A 17,854-nucleotide genomic window follows, 5' to 3' on the forward strand; every position below is an offset into this window, starting at 1 on the left:
GGCAATAGCTCTGTTCAACCAAATCGCTTCGGATGTCGATATAATCCACGTACGTGAGGGCGAGTATAGGTGGATGTTGTTTTATAAATTCTTAAAATAGGGTCCACTTAGCTCATTCGGTGTGCTTCCATGGTTTAATAGTGGACACTAAGCTTTGTCAGTCATACATATTATATATTATTGTTTTCATTGAACTAACAATACAATTTGCAGATACTAGTATTGGTTAGTTATTTTTAATTGAATTAAACCAGGGCTAGAAATAGAAAATTTTATGAACCGGAGCGCTCGAAAATTTTTCGAAAAATTTATTTTTTACGAAATATGTTGTCAACAATGCTATTATTATGCTTTATACATTATTATCTACCCCCGCGGGATGTCACTGATGATAAATAATGTTAGTATTATTTACCACAGTCTAATTAGTTCAATTAGAAAAATCATTCACTTATCAATCAATCATCCACAGACATTGAAGATATCGAAAGAAGAATCCTGGAATAATAAACCCAAATCCTATGGAATGGTGCAAAACACTCATTATTTAGATTTTATGTTACTAAATTATGTGCCTAAAAACTTTATAACAAAACAACACAAAATCTCATTATCGTTTGTAAAAATAAGTGTGTACGATATGTCAAGTTTCTTATTAGCTTTTTCTTTGCCTCACGATATTACTATGGCAGTATCTGACAGGCTGCAGATTTTCAACGACACACGTTGAATGTAGAGCATGGGTGGCCAACCTTTTCAGCAGCCGGGCCAGATTCTAAAAATGAGATTTCCTACCGGGCCGCACAAAAGAAATATATATATTAATAAAATAAAACAAAAATGAGAATCCAAGATATTTATTAGATTAGACGTTTTTTAAATAAGTAATAAAAAATAAAAAAAATATATAAAAATAATAAATTTTAGTGAGAAGTTTGATTTTGTGTGTCAGAACTAAGTGCATCAATATCGATATCGAGTGAGGTTGTTCCTACACGCAAACAGCTTTCCAAATGCAGTGATTCGTGTTCTCACTCGGGATTTGACATGCATCATCCGTCTAAAAGCTGTTCACACGTGTAGGTGTTTCCAAATATCGAAGTCATCATTAGAGCATGTTTGTAAAATTAAGGATATTTCTCCTCGTCCAAATATGTTTTGTAAAACTCTTCCAAACCAACCTGATGGAATACTCCTTCAACTGTTCATCGCAACATATTTCACAATGTTCCATTTGTAAATTTTCCGGTAATAAATTCACGTCTACGGAGAATGGAGTTGCAAATGCAGCAAAAAGCACACGGTGCTTTTTAAAATCTTGAGCCAATATCGAATTTCACAAACCGGAGCTGCGATCCGATGCGTTACTATCCATTTCGAGCGCTGAATTAAACTCTGCCTAAACCAAGCCATAATATTAGATAATATAGACTATGGAGATCCGACAAAAATAATGCACTCTTTATCATTCATTCTTATTTTTGTTTGTTTTGATATAAGAATAGGTACAGATTGCTAGATGATTAAAAATGATTACAAGATTTTTATATTTTTTTATATACAACATTTTTAAAATTTCTGTTGAATTATTATGCTCAATATGCTCTAACTTGTACTTGATAATATGAAGTAAATATCATTTTTTTGCTATTTTGTACAAACAAAATATAGAATACTTAAATGTCATTTTGATTTCAATAGTAACGCACGTATATATTATTAATAATTTAGTTGTTAGGACCACCCACTTATCAACCAATAATAGTGGATTCGATTACGGATTTCTTCCGAAATAACTTTTTATACAAAAAAGAATTAACTGAAAAATAATTCAATTCTACTTAAAGATGGCTAAAAGTATTAAAAGAATGCATTGGCATCGTGTTCTGATATATTCTAAAAGTTTCAAATGTCTAGCTAGTCGGGAAGTTAGTTAAAAATCGATTGCAAGATTTGTACTGGATAAACAACCCCGGAAAAATAAGAATACGAGCTAATAAAAACGTTACAAAATAGATTAAGCCTTGCCGAAAAGATGTTCGAGGTGACCAGATCACATCCCAGGGTGCAGTTACAGTGATGATAATAATAATTATCAAATTGCAAAAAGTTAAATATAAGTAATTGGCCATAATTGAAGATAGTGTCCCCAAAATATTGCACGAATTTTCTACGAATTATGCACATGGGGTCCACAAGCTGCGCGCATAGGAGTACAATCAATCATAACGCAAATGAGTTCATAACAGAGACACAAAACAGCAGTGTTTACCTTTTGTTAAATCGAATTACAATGATAATTATTAGCAATAATATCTTGTATAAATACAGCAACACTTGCGAGACAATTGCGCTAGTGTAACACAGGCCGCGTAGCCGACCAGATAGACAGAGAGACGGTGCCAACTTACCACCATTGAGTGCCAACATACTTACCACCACAAGGTGTCAAAATACCACCACCTGAAGAACGAGTGCAATAAAATCATCCAGAGGTGCCACAGCGAGATCGTTTTGTTTCCTGTCTATCGTCGGTTCGAGTTTTGAAGATATTGGGCTGGAACCTTTTGTGGATTAACGTCCAGGTTCCGGACCTTTCGAAATGAAGACTTGGACTCTGTGGGCGTTGGGCGTGGCGGTCATTTTGGCTTGTCTAACCGTAAGTAAAATATTAAATCATTTAATTGCCATCGGCATTGCTAACTCCACTATGAATCTCATCAATAACTCAGATCTAAAAAGGTTATATATCTGTCTAAACAATTATATCGATGGCCCCCACAAAGGGAAGACTGACAGGGCTCTAACTTGGGGGCTCGGGCTGTGGGGGCCCCGTCGTGTCCGGTTGACCAGATAAGTGAGATAAACACACATCATAAATTAGCTTTAATAGTAAAAAAAAGTCGCCTCGTTCAATAATATTATTTAAAATTATGTAGTTATACAATACAATTTTTAATTATATACGCTATATGGCGCTATTATACTTCATAGCCATGAACATATTTTTAAATTATATAATTGTATAATATATTTTGTGATTATTATGTGTCGATACTCGACAGCTCAATTATTAAAGTAGATGTATTAAAAATCCCAATAATTCACTGTATAAGTACCCTTAATTTGAACTAAAACACAAATTGAAAAACGTTAATGTAGTGTTTCACACTGCCTTTAATCTTAGCGGTAGGTAGGGGGCCCGCCAAAGATCCTAACCTGAGAGCCCGTTTCAGGATGTGGGGGCCATGATCATATCATTCAGGTCTCTTAATGTTTTAATGGCTGGGTACACGTTTTATGATAACATTGCTTAATTTCGTCTTGTTTCTGTCATCGGATATTTTGTCATAATTTTGGCCATCTTTTCCCAATATGTCGCTACTTTAAAAACAGGGATAGAGTGCTAAGCTAAAATCAGTCTCAGAGATTCTTAAATCCTCCCTTCAACGATAATAATAATAATAATATGTAGATTAAATCTACATCTCTCATGATGCCACAAGTTATATTAACATTTTGAAAGTTTTACTTTTATAAGCGCTGTTTCTATGCAGTGACGTCCCGTGGGGGTAGGCAGTTTGAGCGTCGCTTGGGGGCGGCAGTGACTTGAATGGCGGCAAATCGTGGAGAATTATTTGGAATATTTATTTATTTATTTAAGAATACAAAACATTGTGGACATAAAAAATCTAAATTCAAGACGTACACAACATGAGATTTACATTATAAGTCAAACAAGAGAGAAGAAGAGAATATAGAAAAAAAATATAATAATAATAACAAAAAATAATGGAATAAAATCAAAACATACTTAAGTACAATTTAATACAGAAAAATATATTTTTTGAAAATAAAAAACATACAATTTTATACAGAAAAATACAGTTTCAAAAACAAAATGCAAAGTACATCATTGAAAATGTCTATGTCTTTAGGGAGCGCATTTACTAATCTTGCACCCCTCTCTAATGGTGCCTGATAGGCTTGACACGAGGAAACGGTACCAATCCAGAATAAATCATGGCTCCGACCACGTAGGTAATTGACAGGCGCATGTAAATTCAAATTCATTAGGACACCAGAATTGGAAACCATCCCTCGCTATAACAAAAATAGCTACCTAAGCTTAGTAAAACGAAAATATATTTCCATTAAAAAAACCAGCTCACTGGTTTTATCGGGTTCGCGATATCTAGTTTACTTCCGCTGCCCTTCGACGTACTTGGTGACCAGAAACGACACGTGCAGATTTGCGAATAATTAGTCGAATATTTTATTAGTAATGTATCCATACAACACATTTCTTCGATATTGAAAGGATGATAAAAATACTGGATACTGGTCGGTTATGAGGAATACAGCGGAAAATACATTTTGAAAATACCCGATATACTGGATTATTTGTTAGTTTGTGTTAGTTTAGGTTAGGTTAGGTTGGGCTAGGCTAGGTTAGGCTAGGTTTGGTTAGGTTAACCTAACAAATAATCCTGTATATCGGGTATTTTAAAAATGTGTTTTCCGCTGTATTCCTCATAACCGAACAGTACCAAATAATGTATAAAAAATGAGGCGGCTTTTTGGTGCTGCCTAGGGGCGGCATTTTATCTAGGTACGTCGCTGTTTCTGTGAGGGTTTATATGTCGGACTTCTCAACGGTTAACGGATTTATCCCATTTTCAGATTTGAAACGATAAAAGAATTATCTCCGTACAACAGGGGCGTAGCTAATATATTTCGTAGGAGGTCTATTACGTCAAACAAGTACAGAAGTCTATCAATAATAATAAATAAATATAAATGCAGTTACTTTAGCAATATAAGTATTGCATATAACAGTAAAAATCGTGATTTATAACAGGGCTACCACCTGTTCCGGTTTGATCTCCGGGATTATCACGTATCTCGTAGGCCTGGTAGAGAATCTGGAAATATTAAAAAAACATAAATATGACGAAATATAATTTTTACATTGACTTATTAAAACTTTAAGGAATTTTCATTTTTGGAAGAAAGAAGTTATAAAATCTCTAGACATGGATTCTGAATTGATTTTTTGATAAAAAAGGCTGTAAAGAAGAGTTAAAAAAAAACAAGTTTTAGACTGAATATTTTGGGAGAAAAAGCTGATAAATTCATTGATTTTCAACGATTTCTTTTATAAACTTGGCCTGGAATCGACTGTAAAAGAATTTGAATTGTTTGGAATTTTTGTACAGCACCTACAATTGCTTGCAGTGTATAAATGTTCATAGTTTTTAATAAAAAAAATGCAAGAAATATAATAAAAGTAAAATAGGGCGAACATGCCTACATAATTTCGAAAAAAAACACAAAAGCCGATCGCCAATGCGATTTTAGAAAGCGCTTCAGTGAGTATTAAAAGCAATTAGTTAAATTTTTCGTAATTAAGTATGACTCCTTTAGCATTGTGGTCAGTGTGCGTGGGCGCGATACCCGAGAGATGTAGGTTCGATTCCTTACTTTTCTATCGGTTATAATATATATTGCATCTATAGGCATCACGCGAAAAGACCGTAAGAGAAACGAATGGGTTAGGAAGCAGACAGGAGTGGGCGATGTAATAGACGTTGCCAAACAGCTGAAATGGAGATGGGCGGGGCACATTGCTCGCCGAAAGGACGGCCGCTGGACAAATGCCGTCATCCAGTGGTACCCAAGGGGCACGAAACGGCCACAGGATCGCCCTAAAAGCCGCTGGATTGACGAACTGGTAAAGTTCGGTGGAAATACGTGGCAGCGAACGACACGGGATCAAGAAAGTAGGAAGAAGCTTGGGGAGGCCTTCATCCAGCAGTGGATTGACCCCGGCTGATGATGATGATGATAATATATTTTCTCAAGTGTTTTTCAAAATTATTATGTATGTTCATTGAAGTATGTTGTTTTTGACATACCTTTCACTCTGGAGACCCATTTAATAAGAATTTATTAATTTTTTTACTTATATTTTAGTCCATGGCCCATTCACTTCAAAACACAGCCCTGATTTTAATACCGAGAAGGTTTCTTTGTGATTTTACCGAGGCTTTGACTGCGACTCGCTGTCATATCGCCTCTTCTCTTCTAGAAGGGGATCCGTCGATCAGGTCCTCACTCCTATTCTGTTAAATAACTTTACAATTTTGCCTAGCTCTTCCGTCTTATCCACCGCCAGGACACCCTTCAATTCGTCGACATTCTCATAGATATCCGCAATTCGCAGCTGTACTCTGTGAAGTTCATATTTAGGGCATTGTAGTGCTATATGTACAATGTCCTCTAAAACATGACATTCATCGCAGAGCTGCGATTCGCTTCTTCCCATGAGGATATCAAATCTTTTGCCCACTGTGTGCCCTGTTCTTAGCCTCAGTATTAACTTAAGCTCATTCCTCGTCAAAGGAGACTCTACAATATATTTTTTCAGAAGTATTTTCAAAATTATGTATATTCAATTAATGAGTTATTTCGATGTCGATGGGTTTATAAAATCTAACAAATTTGTCTGACGCCACAATATCTACCTTCTTCTTTACACGCAGAATTTCTTCGTAGCAAGCTAATAATTTTTTTAATCTTTGTTTTGTAGCTACAATGCGTTCTTCGTTGAAGTCTGTTTTCTAAAACTTTTAAGCCCTTTTCAATAATTGAGCTGAGACCTTCTGTAAAGCTTGCAATTGTCGTATTGTGCTTTTCTGGTGGAACTGGCATTGTTTCCATCTCGTCAAGAAGCGCGTAACTCCGATTTTGCATAAGTGAAGGTATTAAACTGTAATTTGAGAATTGAAAAAAAATCGATGTGTGTACTTATGTACGCGCGTTAGAAGTTATACTTCGTTGGCATAACAAAACAAAAACAAAACTTGTGATAAACTAGATTCTTCGACTAGCTCTTAATTATCTTGTTAAATTACACACTCAAGAAAAAGGACCGCTTATTGGAACTCCGTTGGTTTATTTCTATACAGTTTAACTTATATTTCTAAATTATATAATGGTTTCTCGTTGTTTTTATTTTTAAAGTACCAACTGTCACTCTGGCGTTTAATCGTTTGTTTACGTAAGGAATTGCAAATGGCCGACAATAAGGAACAATTCTAAACTATATTAGTATACTGTATAATCGTCACGATTGCAGTACCATACCGTGGCGTAAAGGTAGTGTGTTAGGCTGATAATCGAACAATCGGTGGTTCGAATCCAATCGAGTGCGTTTTTTTTCGTGTGAAAAAATAAATTATGTGTTACATGTCACACGCCAAAAATACACTCTGATCTGATTTTCCAAACGCGGCAAAATAAGTATAACTTTAAAAATGTACAATTTGTACCTATAGGCACGCACGATAGTAATGGGGTTTTCGGATCCGAGCTCCCCCCACCCCTCAGACACGGAAAAATTCAAAATTATTTAGGTAAATAGAATAATATGACTCCTTTCCTCCACCTATCTTGCTGCTGTTAAAATATAGCACTTATTGCAACAATTACAACCAACGTATTGTAATTGTTACAATACGTGCTAATACTTGGATACAAACCTACCCTAAGTTTGATAATATTTATCACTTTATCACTTTAGCGGTCGATAAGTATAGAATAGATCCACTGAACGGGTTATCCCCACTCTTCTCGTCATACGTAAGTCCTGTGACCACTGGAATACCTAAATGAGTGCAACATAACTACTTAGAGCAGGGGTAGTCAACCTTTTCATGCCTACCGCCCACTTTTGTATCTCTGTTAGTAGTAAAATGTTCAAACCGCTCACCGGTTCCACAGTAATGGTAATTTATAAAGTAGAGAAGTAACTTTACTTTATAAAATTTATAAAGCAGAGTTGAAGCAAGTTAAAGCATATGATAATAATTACTTACCAAATACTTCATGTCAGACTTTCCCTAAGTTTGGCAGAAGAAATTTTTATAAAACAACTTACTGTAAGTTAAAACTATCTTTTTATTTATACTTTGCATACATAGATGCATGAAGTCTGATGAAATTACATTTATTAATTAAATTTGAATTGTCACGGGGAATTTTATGAATACATAATGAAAATGTTTTTAAAACCCCTGCCGCCCATCATGAAATCTGGAACGCCCACAAGTGGGCGGTTGGGACCAGGTTGACTACCACTGACTTAGAGCATCCATTGTTTGCTTTAATATTCTGATCTACCAAGTCTAAGAGACAAGACATTGCGGATGATACAAAAATACACTTATGATCCGAATAATAATTTTGACCATTAACCCTCGCGCATTCGATATCCACATGTAATCGTAGGTGAACACCCTTATTTATACGAGCGGCTAACGCGTCGGGTTATAATGTTGTGGGTTCCGGGTTCGAATGCTCGGTCTGGATAAATATACATTTATTTTTTATTTTTTTAATGTATTATTGTGTTTGAAGTCAAATTATTTTTGTAGATGAAAACCATAATGCATTTGACCAATTTTGATACCAGATAACACGTCATATTGTCAATCTCGTAGGTAGCCGCAGGTGACATCATCGTAACGGACGGAATTTATTAGCATCGTAAAGGGAAGGTTAAAACAAAACAATACCTATTAATTATTAATTCATTCGATTATTAATAATTTATTCATTAACGTTCAAACATAAAACAAAAACCGTTTGTTTGTAATTAATTGTTGCCTACCAATAATTGGGAATCAATAGAAAATGTTACAATCTAAACAATGTCGTATAATTTGCAGTCTTTACAAATATTTGACAAATTATAATATTATTTTTTGAATTTATTATCTCTTTAGATAAAGGTTTATTTTGTATGCGTTATAAATTTAGTTTGCACAGGTGATTATATGTTTTTTTCTTCTTTGAGCTCGAACTTAAACAATGACTACATTGTGTTTGTATTAAAAGCATTGTTAATTTATTTACGCATAATGGAGATTACTTTAGATCGGGGGTTCACAAACTTTTTTGTCAAAGAGACAATTTTGAAATCAAAAATATATTTAAAAAATATTCTTTTGTACTTAAATATTTTCTGTCTGTAAAAAGGCAAAAAAAATAAGATAAAAAAAATATTTCATTGTGTAAGCTTATATTTTTAACTAAATATTATACTTACTATATTATTATTACTTTTATTAATATGCTAAAAAATAATATTAAACATTTTTCACCATGTGATTTATGCAACTGTTTATTTGAATTTTCTGGAACATTCATTCTTGCCAGAGAATATTTAATTTTAAATGTAATTTTTAATATTTGATATGAAGAACAAAATAATTACAAGATAAAAAGAACTTTTTAAATAAAACGTTTTCAAATTTTCTGTTGAATCATATAAACTTGACTTGACTAGCTTAAACGATCAAAAAATTGTATTTGATAAAAATAATACCGAAATGTCATTTTGAAACTCATATTAATTTCCATAGTAATGTACGTATATATTAATAATTTCCTAGCAACCAATAATAGTGGATTGGATTACGGATTTCTTCAGAAATAACTTTTCATACAAAACAGAATTACTGAAAATGAATTTAATTCTACTTGGCTAAAAGTTTTAAAAAAATGCATTGGCATCGTGTTCTGATATATTCTAAAAGTTTCAAATGTCTAGCTAGTCGGAAAGTTAGTTAAAAATCGATTGCAAGATTTGTACTGGATAAACAACCACAGGACAAACAAAAATACGAGCTAAGAAAAACGTGGTAAAAACTCACCAATACCATCTGTAAATTGTAGTACCTATAATCTAAATGAAAACAAATACGTATGACAAAGTTTAGCGTGCATTATTTATGGCGGATCTTAATAGCCTACCTCCACTCTTCGCCACTCAATGGTATTGACTTATATTATATTATTGACTTATATTATTTTTATAACTTTCTTAAAAATCGGGAACATATTATAAGTTGTTTGTTCTGCCAAGATGCAGAACTAACCTTCAATTGATAATGATAATTGGGCAGGAAATAACTATGTTCAACAAAATCGCTTCGGATAATTGTATATTCCACCTGCGTGAGAACGAGTTTATGTGAACGTTGTTTTATAAATAATTCTTAGTATAGGTAGGTACTTACTGTTTTTTCTAATACTATTTCTTTATTTTTTAAACATTGAATTTGTAATTTGTAATATTTTCTATAAGAATCTTTAAGGCATGTGGATATGTTGTTTGTTATGACTAATTAATTACAAACTTATCTATCGCAAATAAGACAGTAATATAAGTTATAAGCAGTGACGAGTGGCGATAGAGGTATCATGCACTGGCTATTTTTTTTCCCGACTATGTCCGATCCTAATAGGATCAAATGGGCCTCCACAGAGTAGAGGTTTATATTAACAGATTTTGTTTTTTACTAGAAATGGATGTCAGCCACTTGCTCAACCTATTACGTCCATACTCTGACACAGAAATTGAAAAACAATATCGCACCCGGGGAATAATGGTGGCACAAGTCCAAATTTGTCATTTTTGAGTTAAGTTTGCAGAAATGTTACAAGATATAATTTCTATCCGCACAAATAGCGGCATAATTCTTGAAAATATAATGGTGGCCTTAGAAGAATTTTTGTCATTATCGTATTATAACATTTTACTTGAATTCAAGCAGAAATAGTGGCACAATGATCATTGTGCCATTATTACTGCGGATAACATTCAAAATGAGATGACTCAAGTGTGCCAACTTCACGCTATTATAAAATAATTAAAAAAAACTGATTTAACACACCAAAATAATATATTCAAACTGCCCTCCTGCAAAAACTATAATATATTCGAGTTGTGCCACTATTATTCCCCGGGTGCGATATGTGTACTTGCCAGATCCAGGATTCGAACGTGAGACCCACGGCGTGATAGTCCAGTGCTTAAGCCGCGCGGCCACCGTGGGTGTCACTATTAGCATGATAATTAAATGCCTGTGGTTATAGTGCTAGATAAAGTAAGAATAAACAATAATTCAATTTTTGACAATCCTTGCCCACCTGTCCAATATACATCCACGTAAGAAGTTTAAAGTTTATTGTTGCATTTGTACATCAAAAGTACGTACGTAGGTATGTAAAGAAAAAAAATTAGCATACTTTTTTTTCGGAAAATTATACAGCGTTCCTGTTCGTGAAATTTTCCATTTCGAGCACTGTGTAAGTACCACCGCAGTGGTCAACGGCATTCAATATAAAATGGCTGACAACGGTGTGTTGACACTCACGAGTTCTTAATTCCTAAAATCATGGCCCCCACATCCTGAAGCGGGCCCCCAGGCCAGCATCTTTGGCAAGCCCTCCTACCTATCGCTAAGGTTAAAGGCAGTCTGATGCTCTACAGTGGCATTTTCCAAATGGTGTTCTCAGGGCTCGAAATGGACCGGAGCGCCGTTCCTGTTCATAAAATCTCCATAACTATCTTTAACAATTTATTCAACCGTCTGAGCTAGATAGGCCATATAACAAACATCGAACAGACTTATTTTTATAAAAACCATATAAAATTAAATAACTTTGTTTAACATGCAACAACCAACAATTGTATCGCACAACTATATATTTTAAATAATGGTAAGAACCTTGAAGTGAAATAGAACCGCAGGCGACTTTTTTATTATTGGAGAAAATTTAAGATGTGTGTTTATCTCATTTATTTGGTTGACCAGCAACGCCGGGCCCCTCTGAGCCTGGGCCCCTAAGCTAGAGCCCTGTCAGTCCCCCTTGTGTGGGGGCCATGCCTAAAATCATGGAAGCCAAGATTGCTTCACGGTGAAACCACATTTTTCAAAATGCCTGCTTCATGCAATTTTACTGCAATGACTCAGTATTTTGTAATCACAGGCAATACAACTTGTTGGTACTTAGCGCCTTAATTAATATACGTCTCATTGTTTTTTTGTAATTCCAACAGTCAAGCCATGCAGTGCCAGTAGCGTGCAGCGGTTCCCATCATGAACATGGCCATGTCGCTCCATCGTCAGAAGACGCCACCAGTTCGACGAGAACGTGGTGCGACGAGACCGGATGCCACACGGAAGTAGTAGCGGATGCTGGAGACAGCAGCTCTGCTTCTTCCTCTTCCGCGGGTGACCATGGTAGCCATGCAGCAGCGGCCAGCCATAGCGGAGGTACTTTGAAAAATTTGTTTCATCTTTACTGTCTCAATGAGATTTAATATGAGAATAGGTATTCATATATTTTTTGGGTTCCATGTCTGCGGGAAGAGATTCTGAGCCTGCGCCTGTTTCTATAAATAATTTTATATAGGGCGGGTATAATGTTCTAGACCTGGAGTTATAGCGGAGAATTTTTTTGAGGAAAGTATACTGATGTATACATAGTTATATGGTATTAATTATTAGAGTCGTTATAAGGGCGATACAAATATGGACCACCCCCCCTCAAACCAATCCGCCACGCACCACACTCGGTCTTAATCAAGCGAACCATGAAGCCCTACGTTGGTGTGAAGCATGAGCAGTTTTTTTACGCCTGGGAATGTTTCAGGAGTAGATACTTAAGCCATGACTGACACCACGTACCTACTTAAGTGTGCTTTGACTGAGTTTACAAGACTTTTAAATAAAAATGTAAACTTTAGAACTCCCGTTTCGAGCATTAAAAAAACTTAAAATTAAAACTTAAACTTAAAAAAATTTAAAACTAAAAAATATTTTAAAACTAGAAAGAACACAAAACATGAATATATTATTTAAGAAAAATACCTTTATGTAACTAAAAAATACCAAATTAAATTCGCAAACAAATATTATTTTGGCTTTCCTATTATATAGTTGTCAAAATGGACTTGCCATAGTTTTACCTCCAAATACAGAATTATAAATACCCACTTACTATATGGGTAGCGTTTATCCCAAATATTGTACCTAATATCATTATAATTCTGCAGGTGATCACGGAAGCCACGCAGCATCAGCAAGCCATAGCGAAGCTTCTGGGACTTCGTCAGAAAGTCACAGCGGTGGTGCCAGTTCTTCCGCATCTGCATCTGCATCTTCTTCCGGTGACCACGGAAGTCATGCGTCGTCAGCCAGTCATAGCGGAGCTTCTGGCAAGCACAGCGGGAGTGCCAGTGCTTCGAGCAGCAGTAGTGGTCATTCCGATGGTTCTTCTTCTTCCGGTGCAACCAGTAGCAGTTCAGGAGACTCTGAAGAGTATGAAGAGTCAGGAGAATCATATAGCTATTCTTGGAACTCCGATGAAGATGGAACTAGTTATACCAGCAGTTCTAGTGGAGGTGGAAAGGCACCAGAAACACATGCGGAGACTACTGGCCATGGTCATGCTTCAGGTCACGCTGGCGACGGACACAGCTCGAGTCATTCGAGTAGTCATGGAACTGATATTATTCCTGATATTCACATAACACCGCCTGAAGAATACGAAGAAGAAGAAGAGGAGGAGGAAGAAATAAATGTCCATCCCCACGACCACGGTGCTCATCACCATCACCACGGCCACCACCATGTAGGTGATGGCTTACTCCACGTTCCAGGAGATGAGTACGATAACTTATCGTCTACTACAATTCACGAAGGGCACTCCCATGCAGGTGGACATAATCACCAGGGTTCAAAGAGCATACACCAAGTTGTGGAAACAGGATCTGAGATTCACGAACGAATAAGGATTGGCGGTTCTGGTAGTAGTGAACACCATGGTCACGGCCACGGACATGGGCATGGGCACGGGGAGCATCAACACACTCACCACCATCACCACAACCCTGGTCATGATGGTTCTGAATTAAATGAACACATTCATTTAGAGGACGAAGAATATGAAGATCATTTACATGAAATTGATGAAGTAGACGATTTATTACATCATCACCACCACCATTCTCATACTGATGTCATTGATGATGATTTTCCTGATATCGACATAATAATTCCTGATGTACATGTCCATGAGCACCACGAAGAGCACCTCATAATTCCTGACATTCTAATACACGGAAGTCACGAAGAAAGTGGTTACGAAACTGACGACGAAGGAGATGGTATACTAGATCTAGATGGTATAAAACACCACAAAAAGACCCATCATAGACGAACTGTGCACCATCACACTAGCCCTGATGTAGTCGAAAGAATTAAGATATCAATTTCAAACAGTCACAGTTCAGAGGTTCACCACGGACATGGACACCATTTGAATGTATTAGACGGACACGTCCACGGAGGGCATGGTATTCACAGGAGAAAAACATATATTAGGAAGAAGGTAGTTCATAACGGAGAGGTTATTGAGGATATTGACACTGATACTAACGAAGAGGTGCCTGATGATTTGGAAGAGTTCGATATTCGGACCACGAGAAAGTGGAGGAAAGGTTTAATCCACAACGGAAAGTTATTGAAGAGAGGAACCTTCTGGAAGATTCGATTCTTCAGATTGTTGTCTCTTCTGAACCGTGACAGCGGATCTAGTTCTTCGAGTGACTCTAGCAGTGAATCGGATTCGGACGAAGACATTTCGAGGCTGGTGAAACATCACCATAAGTGCAGGCACGGCCACTACGGTTGGCAGAAACGCTGTAAATGTCACAGGAGGAGGTCCCATCATTCATCTTCTTCTTCCGAGAGTGAATCTCACGAGCACATCAAGAATACCACAACTCCCAAACCTACCACGGTAGCAACGACACCGACCACGGAAAAAACTACACCGACTAGTACCACGACGGAAAAGCCTACGACCACGACTGACAAACCAACTACCACAACACAGTGTGCTTCATCGACAAGCACCACGACTCCGAAAACTACGTCGACTTCAACAACCACAGAAACAACTACAACGGAGTGTACTTCTACTTCAACCGTGCCAACGACTACGCCCACAGTTCCAACAACTACTGAATGCACTTCTACAACAACAGAAGTAACTACGACAGAAGCTACTACTACTGAATGCACTTCTACGACTACTATTGCGACAACCACAACAACAGAAGCGCCCACAACGACAACTCAATGCACATCTACAACAACTGTGGGATCAACTACAGTAACAGTACCAACTACTACCGAATGTACTCCTACGACAACTGTCGGATCAACTAAAGTAGCAGTACCAACTACTACTGAATGTACATCTACAACAACAGTGGGATCAACTACAGTAACAGTACCGACTACTACTGAATGTACTTCTACGACGACAGAAGCAACCACAACAAAAGCAACTACAACAGAAGCAACAACGACTGAATGTACTTCGACGACAACAGAAGCAACAACCACGACAATAAAACCGACTACTACGACCACGGAACCAACTACAACTGAATGCGCCTCTACCACGACTAAGGCAACTACTACAACTACACCGCGTACCACAATCAAAACCAAAAGGACAACAACTGCAACTACTCCAGCAACCACCAAAAAGACAACCACCGCTACGACTCCGGCCACAACCAGAAAATGTACCCGAACAACCGTAGCACCCACGAAGAAGAAATGTTCACATTCTACAGGTAGCTCTTCCAGTAGCAGTTCATCTTCCTCTTCTTCTAGTTCCGATGGAGGAGATGGGGAAAGCCAAAGTACTTCTTGGAGTACCAACAGTGATGGAGATACAAGCGTTTCAAGTAGCCACAGCGGAGGAGGAAAAGCACCTGAGACACATACTTATACAAGTGGTAAAGGACAAGCCACAGGTGATGCCAATAATGGTGATGGATCGTGGAGTCACTCGAATAGTGATGATGGAAATGATAACAGTTCTTCAAGTAATACATCGTCGTCTAGTTCCTCCGGTGATGACAGCGCTAGCGCGGCCAGTAACACTGCATCGGCTGCCCAGAATAGCAGCAGTTCCAGCTCTTCAAACGCCGCTAGCAGTGCTAGTAACGCTGCTAGCAACGCTGCTAGCAGTGCCGCAAGTTGTGCCTCAAGTAGTACAAGCTCTAACAGTAATGAAGAAGAAGAGGAAGGAGACGAATCAAGCGAATCTGGAGAAGGAGGAGGCAAGAAGAGAAATAAGAAGTGGAAGAAAAACAGTAACAACAATTGGAATAAAAATGATAACAGTAATTGGAATAAGAATGAAAACAGTAATTGGAATAAGAATGATAATAGTAATTGGAATAAGAATGAAAACAGTAATTGGAACAAAGCCGATTCTAATGCATGGAGTAAATCTGAATCCAACAGCTCGGAAAATAATGACAGCAACAGTCAGTCTGAAAGCCAGGCTGGATCAAATGCAGGAGATGCTTCTTCGTTTGTGAAGACGTGGGTCGATGAAAACGGTGAATGTCACACGATTGTCAATACATCTGCAGGGGGTGCATCATCAAATTCAGAAAGTAACTCCGGTTCCGGAGGTTCAGGCGCGAGCAGTTTTGCCAATAGCAACGCTGGAAGCAGTTCAAACTCATCGGGCGAAGACGACAATGATTCTTCCGCCAGCTCCAGTTCTTCGTCGAGTTCGGCAAGTTCGTCGTCGGACTCCTCGGCTAGTTCGTCGGAATCGTCGGCCAGTTCCAGCGCTAATTCTTGGAGCAAAAGCGACAGTGATTCTTGGAGTAAAGGTTCTAATGAAAAGCATGGATCTCACGAGAAAAAAGGATCTCACGAGAAGAAAGGCTCTCACGAGAAAAAGGGCTCTCATGAGAAAGGGGGCTGCCATGGAAAAGGAAAACACTGATTCAATAAATTTATAATATAACCTATATTATACATACGAGACTCTAGACTAAAAGGTGCTATTAGATTTAATATTGAATATATGTAGGGATAATAATATTTTTTGCTTAAAAGAAATTATTCCTAAATTTTTAAATTATTTTATAGTTTCTACATTCATTATCGAGGGATGGATGAAGGAATAGCTAATTGAATAATGTAGAAGCCATTTTAAATCATTAAGCAAACGAATAAAGCACTTTTCGAATATAAGAATTCGAATATATTTGAGAATATAATATTCTATATTATTATATTAGACATACATAATTTGATAAGCATCTCATGTAAGAAATACTAGTTAAAATCGTCGTAATTAAGTAGGATGCCCGTAACTTAATTGGAAAAACATACTGGTACGAATCCAGCGGTCACAGGTTCAAGTCTAATTTTTTCTAAAATATATTTTTCTAGTGGCTATTATGAACAGTCCCACGTTGCCCGTGCCCTATAGCGCCGTGTATCCCAGATTGGAATCCTGGTTCTGACAAATACACATATTGTTTATCAATTTGTGTTTCGAGTCACAGGGCATGGACCTAAAAGGATGAGCAAGTGGCTGACATCCATTTCTCGTAAAAAAATATCTGATAATACAAACTTTCACTCTGTGGAGGCATGATCTTATTAGGATCGGACATGGTCGAAAAAAAAATATGCATGAGATGTTTTCAAATTATCTATGTTCAATAATATAATAACGAGGTTATTGAATCTTCTTCTATATGGAACCTTCTGTGATTTCTTTATTAGTTTGACATACTTTATATGTTATTTTTCAATGCAAAAAATATGTCTTTTCAGTGTTTGTATACCTACTAGGTAATTACTGGTTTTTTTGCCATCGCTTTCATGCTCCAAGTAGGTTTTCTTCAACATCTTTGTAGGTACAATTATTGAGCCCTTCTCTGGAAAAGTATCATTATCCCGATATCTTCGTTTTGATTTACCTAAGCAACGCATGGCCTGCATACCCTCACGGGACGTCACTGACTACTAGCCACTGGTAAGGACGGTTTTTGTACTTTCATCATCGAAAGTTACACTGTAAATTAGTGTCCTTTAGTTTGAGTCAAGAAATAATATCGAAAACAGTAATGAATACGTGTATTAATTAAGGCTCTAAGTACCAAAAA

General features: G+C 36.9%; 1 protein-coding gene across 1 annotated transcript; it reads left to right on the forward strand.

The window, feature by feature from the left end:
- Positions 1 to 2,350: 2,350 nt before the first annotated feature.
- On the forward strand, positions 2,351 to 17,497 carry LOC147076522 (uncharacterized). Its single transcript, XM_085941174.1, has 3 exons — positions 2,351 to 2,659; positions 11,912 to 12,128; positions 12,911 to 17,497. The coding sequence occupies exons 1-3, from the start codon at positions 2,603 to 2,605 to the stop codon at positions 16,678 to 16,680; spliced, it is 4,044 nt and encodes a 1,347-aa protein (XP_085797300.1). The 5' UTR covers positions 2,351 to 2,602; the 3' UTR covers positions 16,681 to 17,497.
- Positions 17,498 to 17,854: the final 357 nt, after the last annotated feature.

The sequence above is a fragment of the Rhyacophila brunnea genome, unplaced genomic scaffold, assembly GCF_057557595.1.
Source record: "Rhyacophila brunnea isolate RB1 unplaced genomic scaffold, BYU_Rbru_1.0 scaffold_13, whole genome shotgun sequence".
NCBI lineage: Eukaryota > Metazoa > Arthropoda > Insecta > Trichoptera > Rhyacophilidae > Rhyacophila > Rhyacophila brunnea.

Coding starts and splice junctions, on each gene's coding strand:
- LOC147076522 (XM_085941174.1), top strand. CDS start 2,603: ATGAAGACTTGGACTCTGTGGGCGTTGGGCGTGGCGGTCATTTTGGCT. Junction 2,660..11,911: donor TCATTTTGGCTTGTCTAACC/GTAAGTAAAATA, acceptor TAATTCCAACAG/TCAAGCCATGCAGTGCCAGT. Junction 12,129..12,910: donor AGCGGCCAGCCATAGCGGAG/GTACTTTGAAAA, acceptor ATAATTCTGCAG/GTGATCACGGAAGCCACGCA.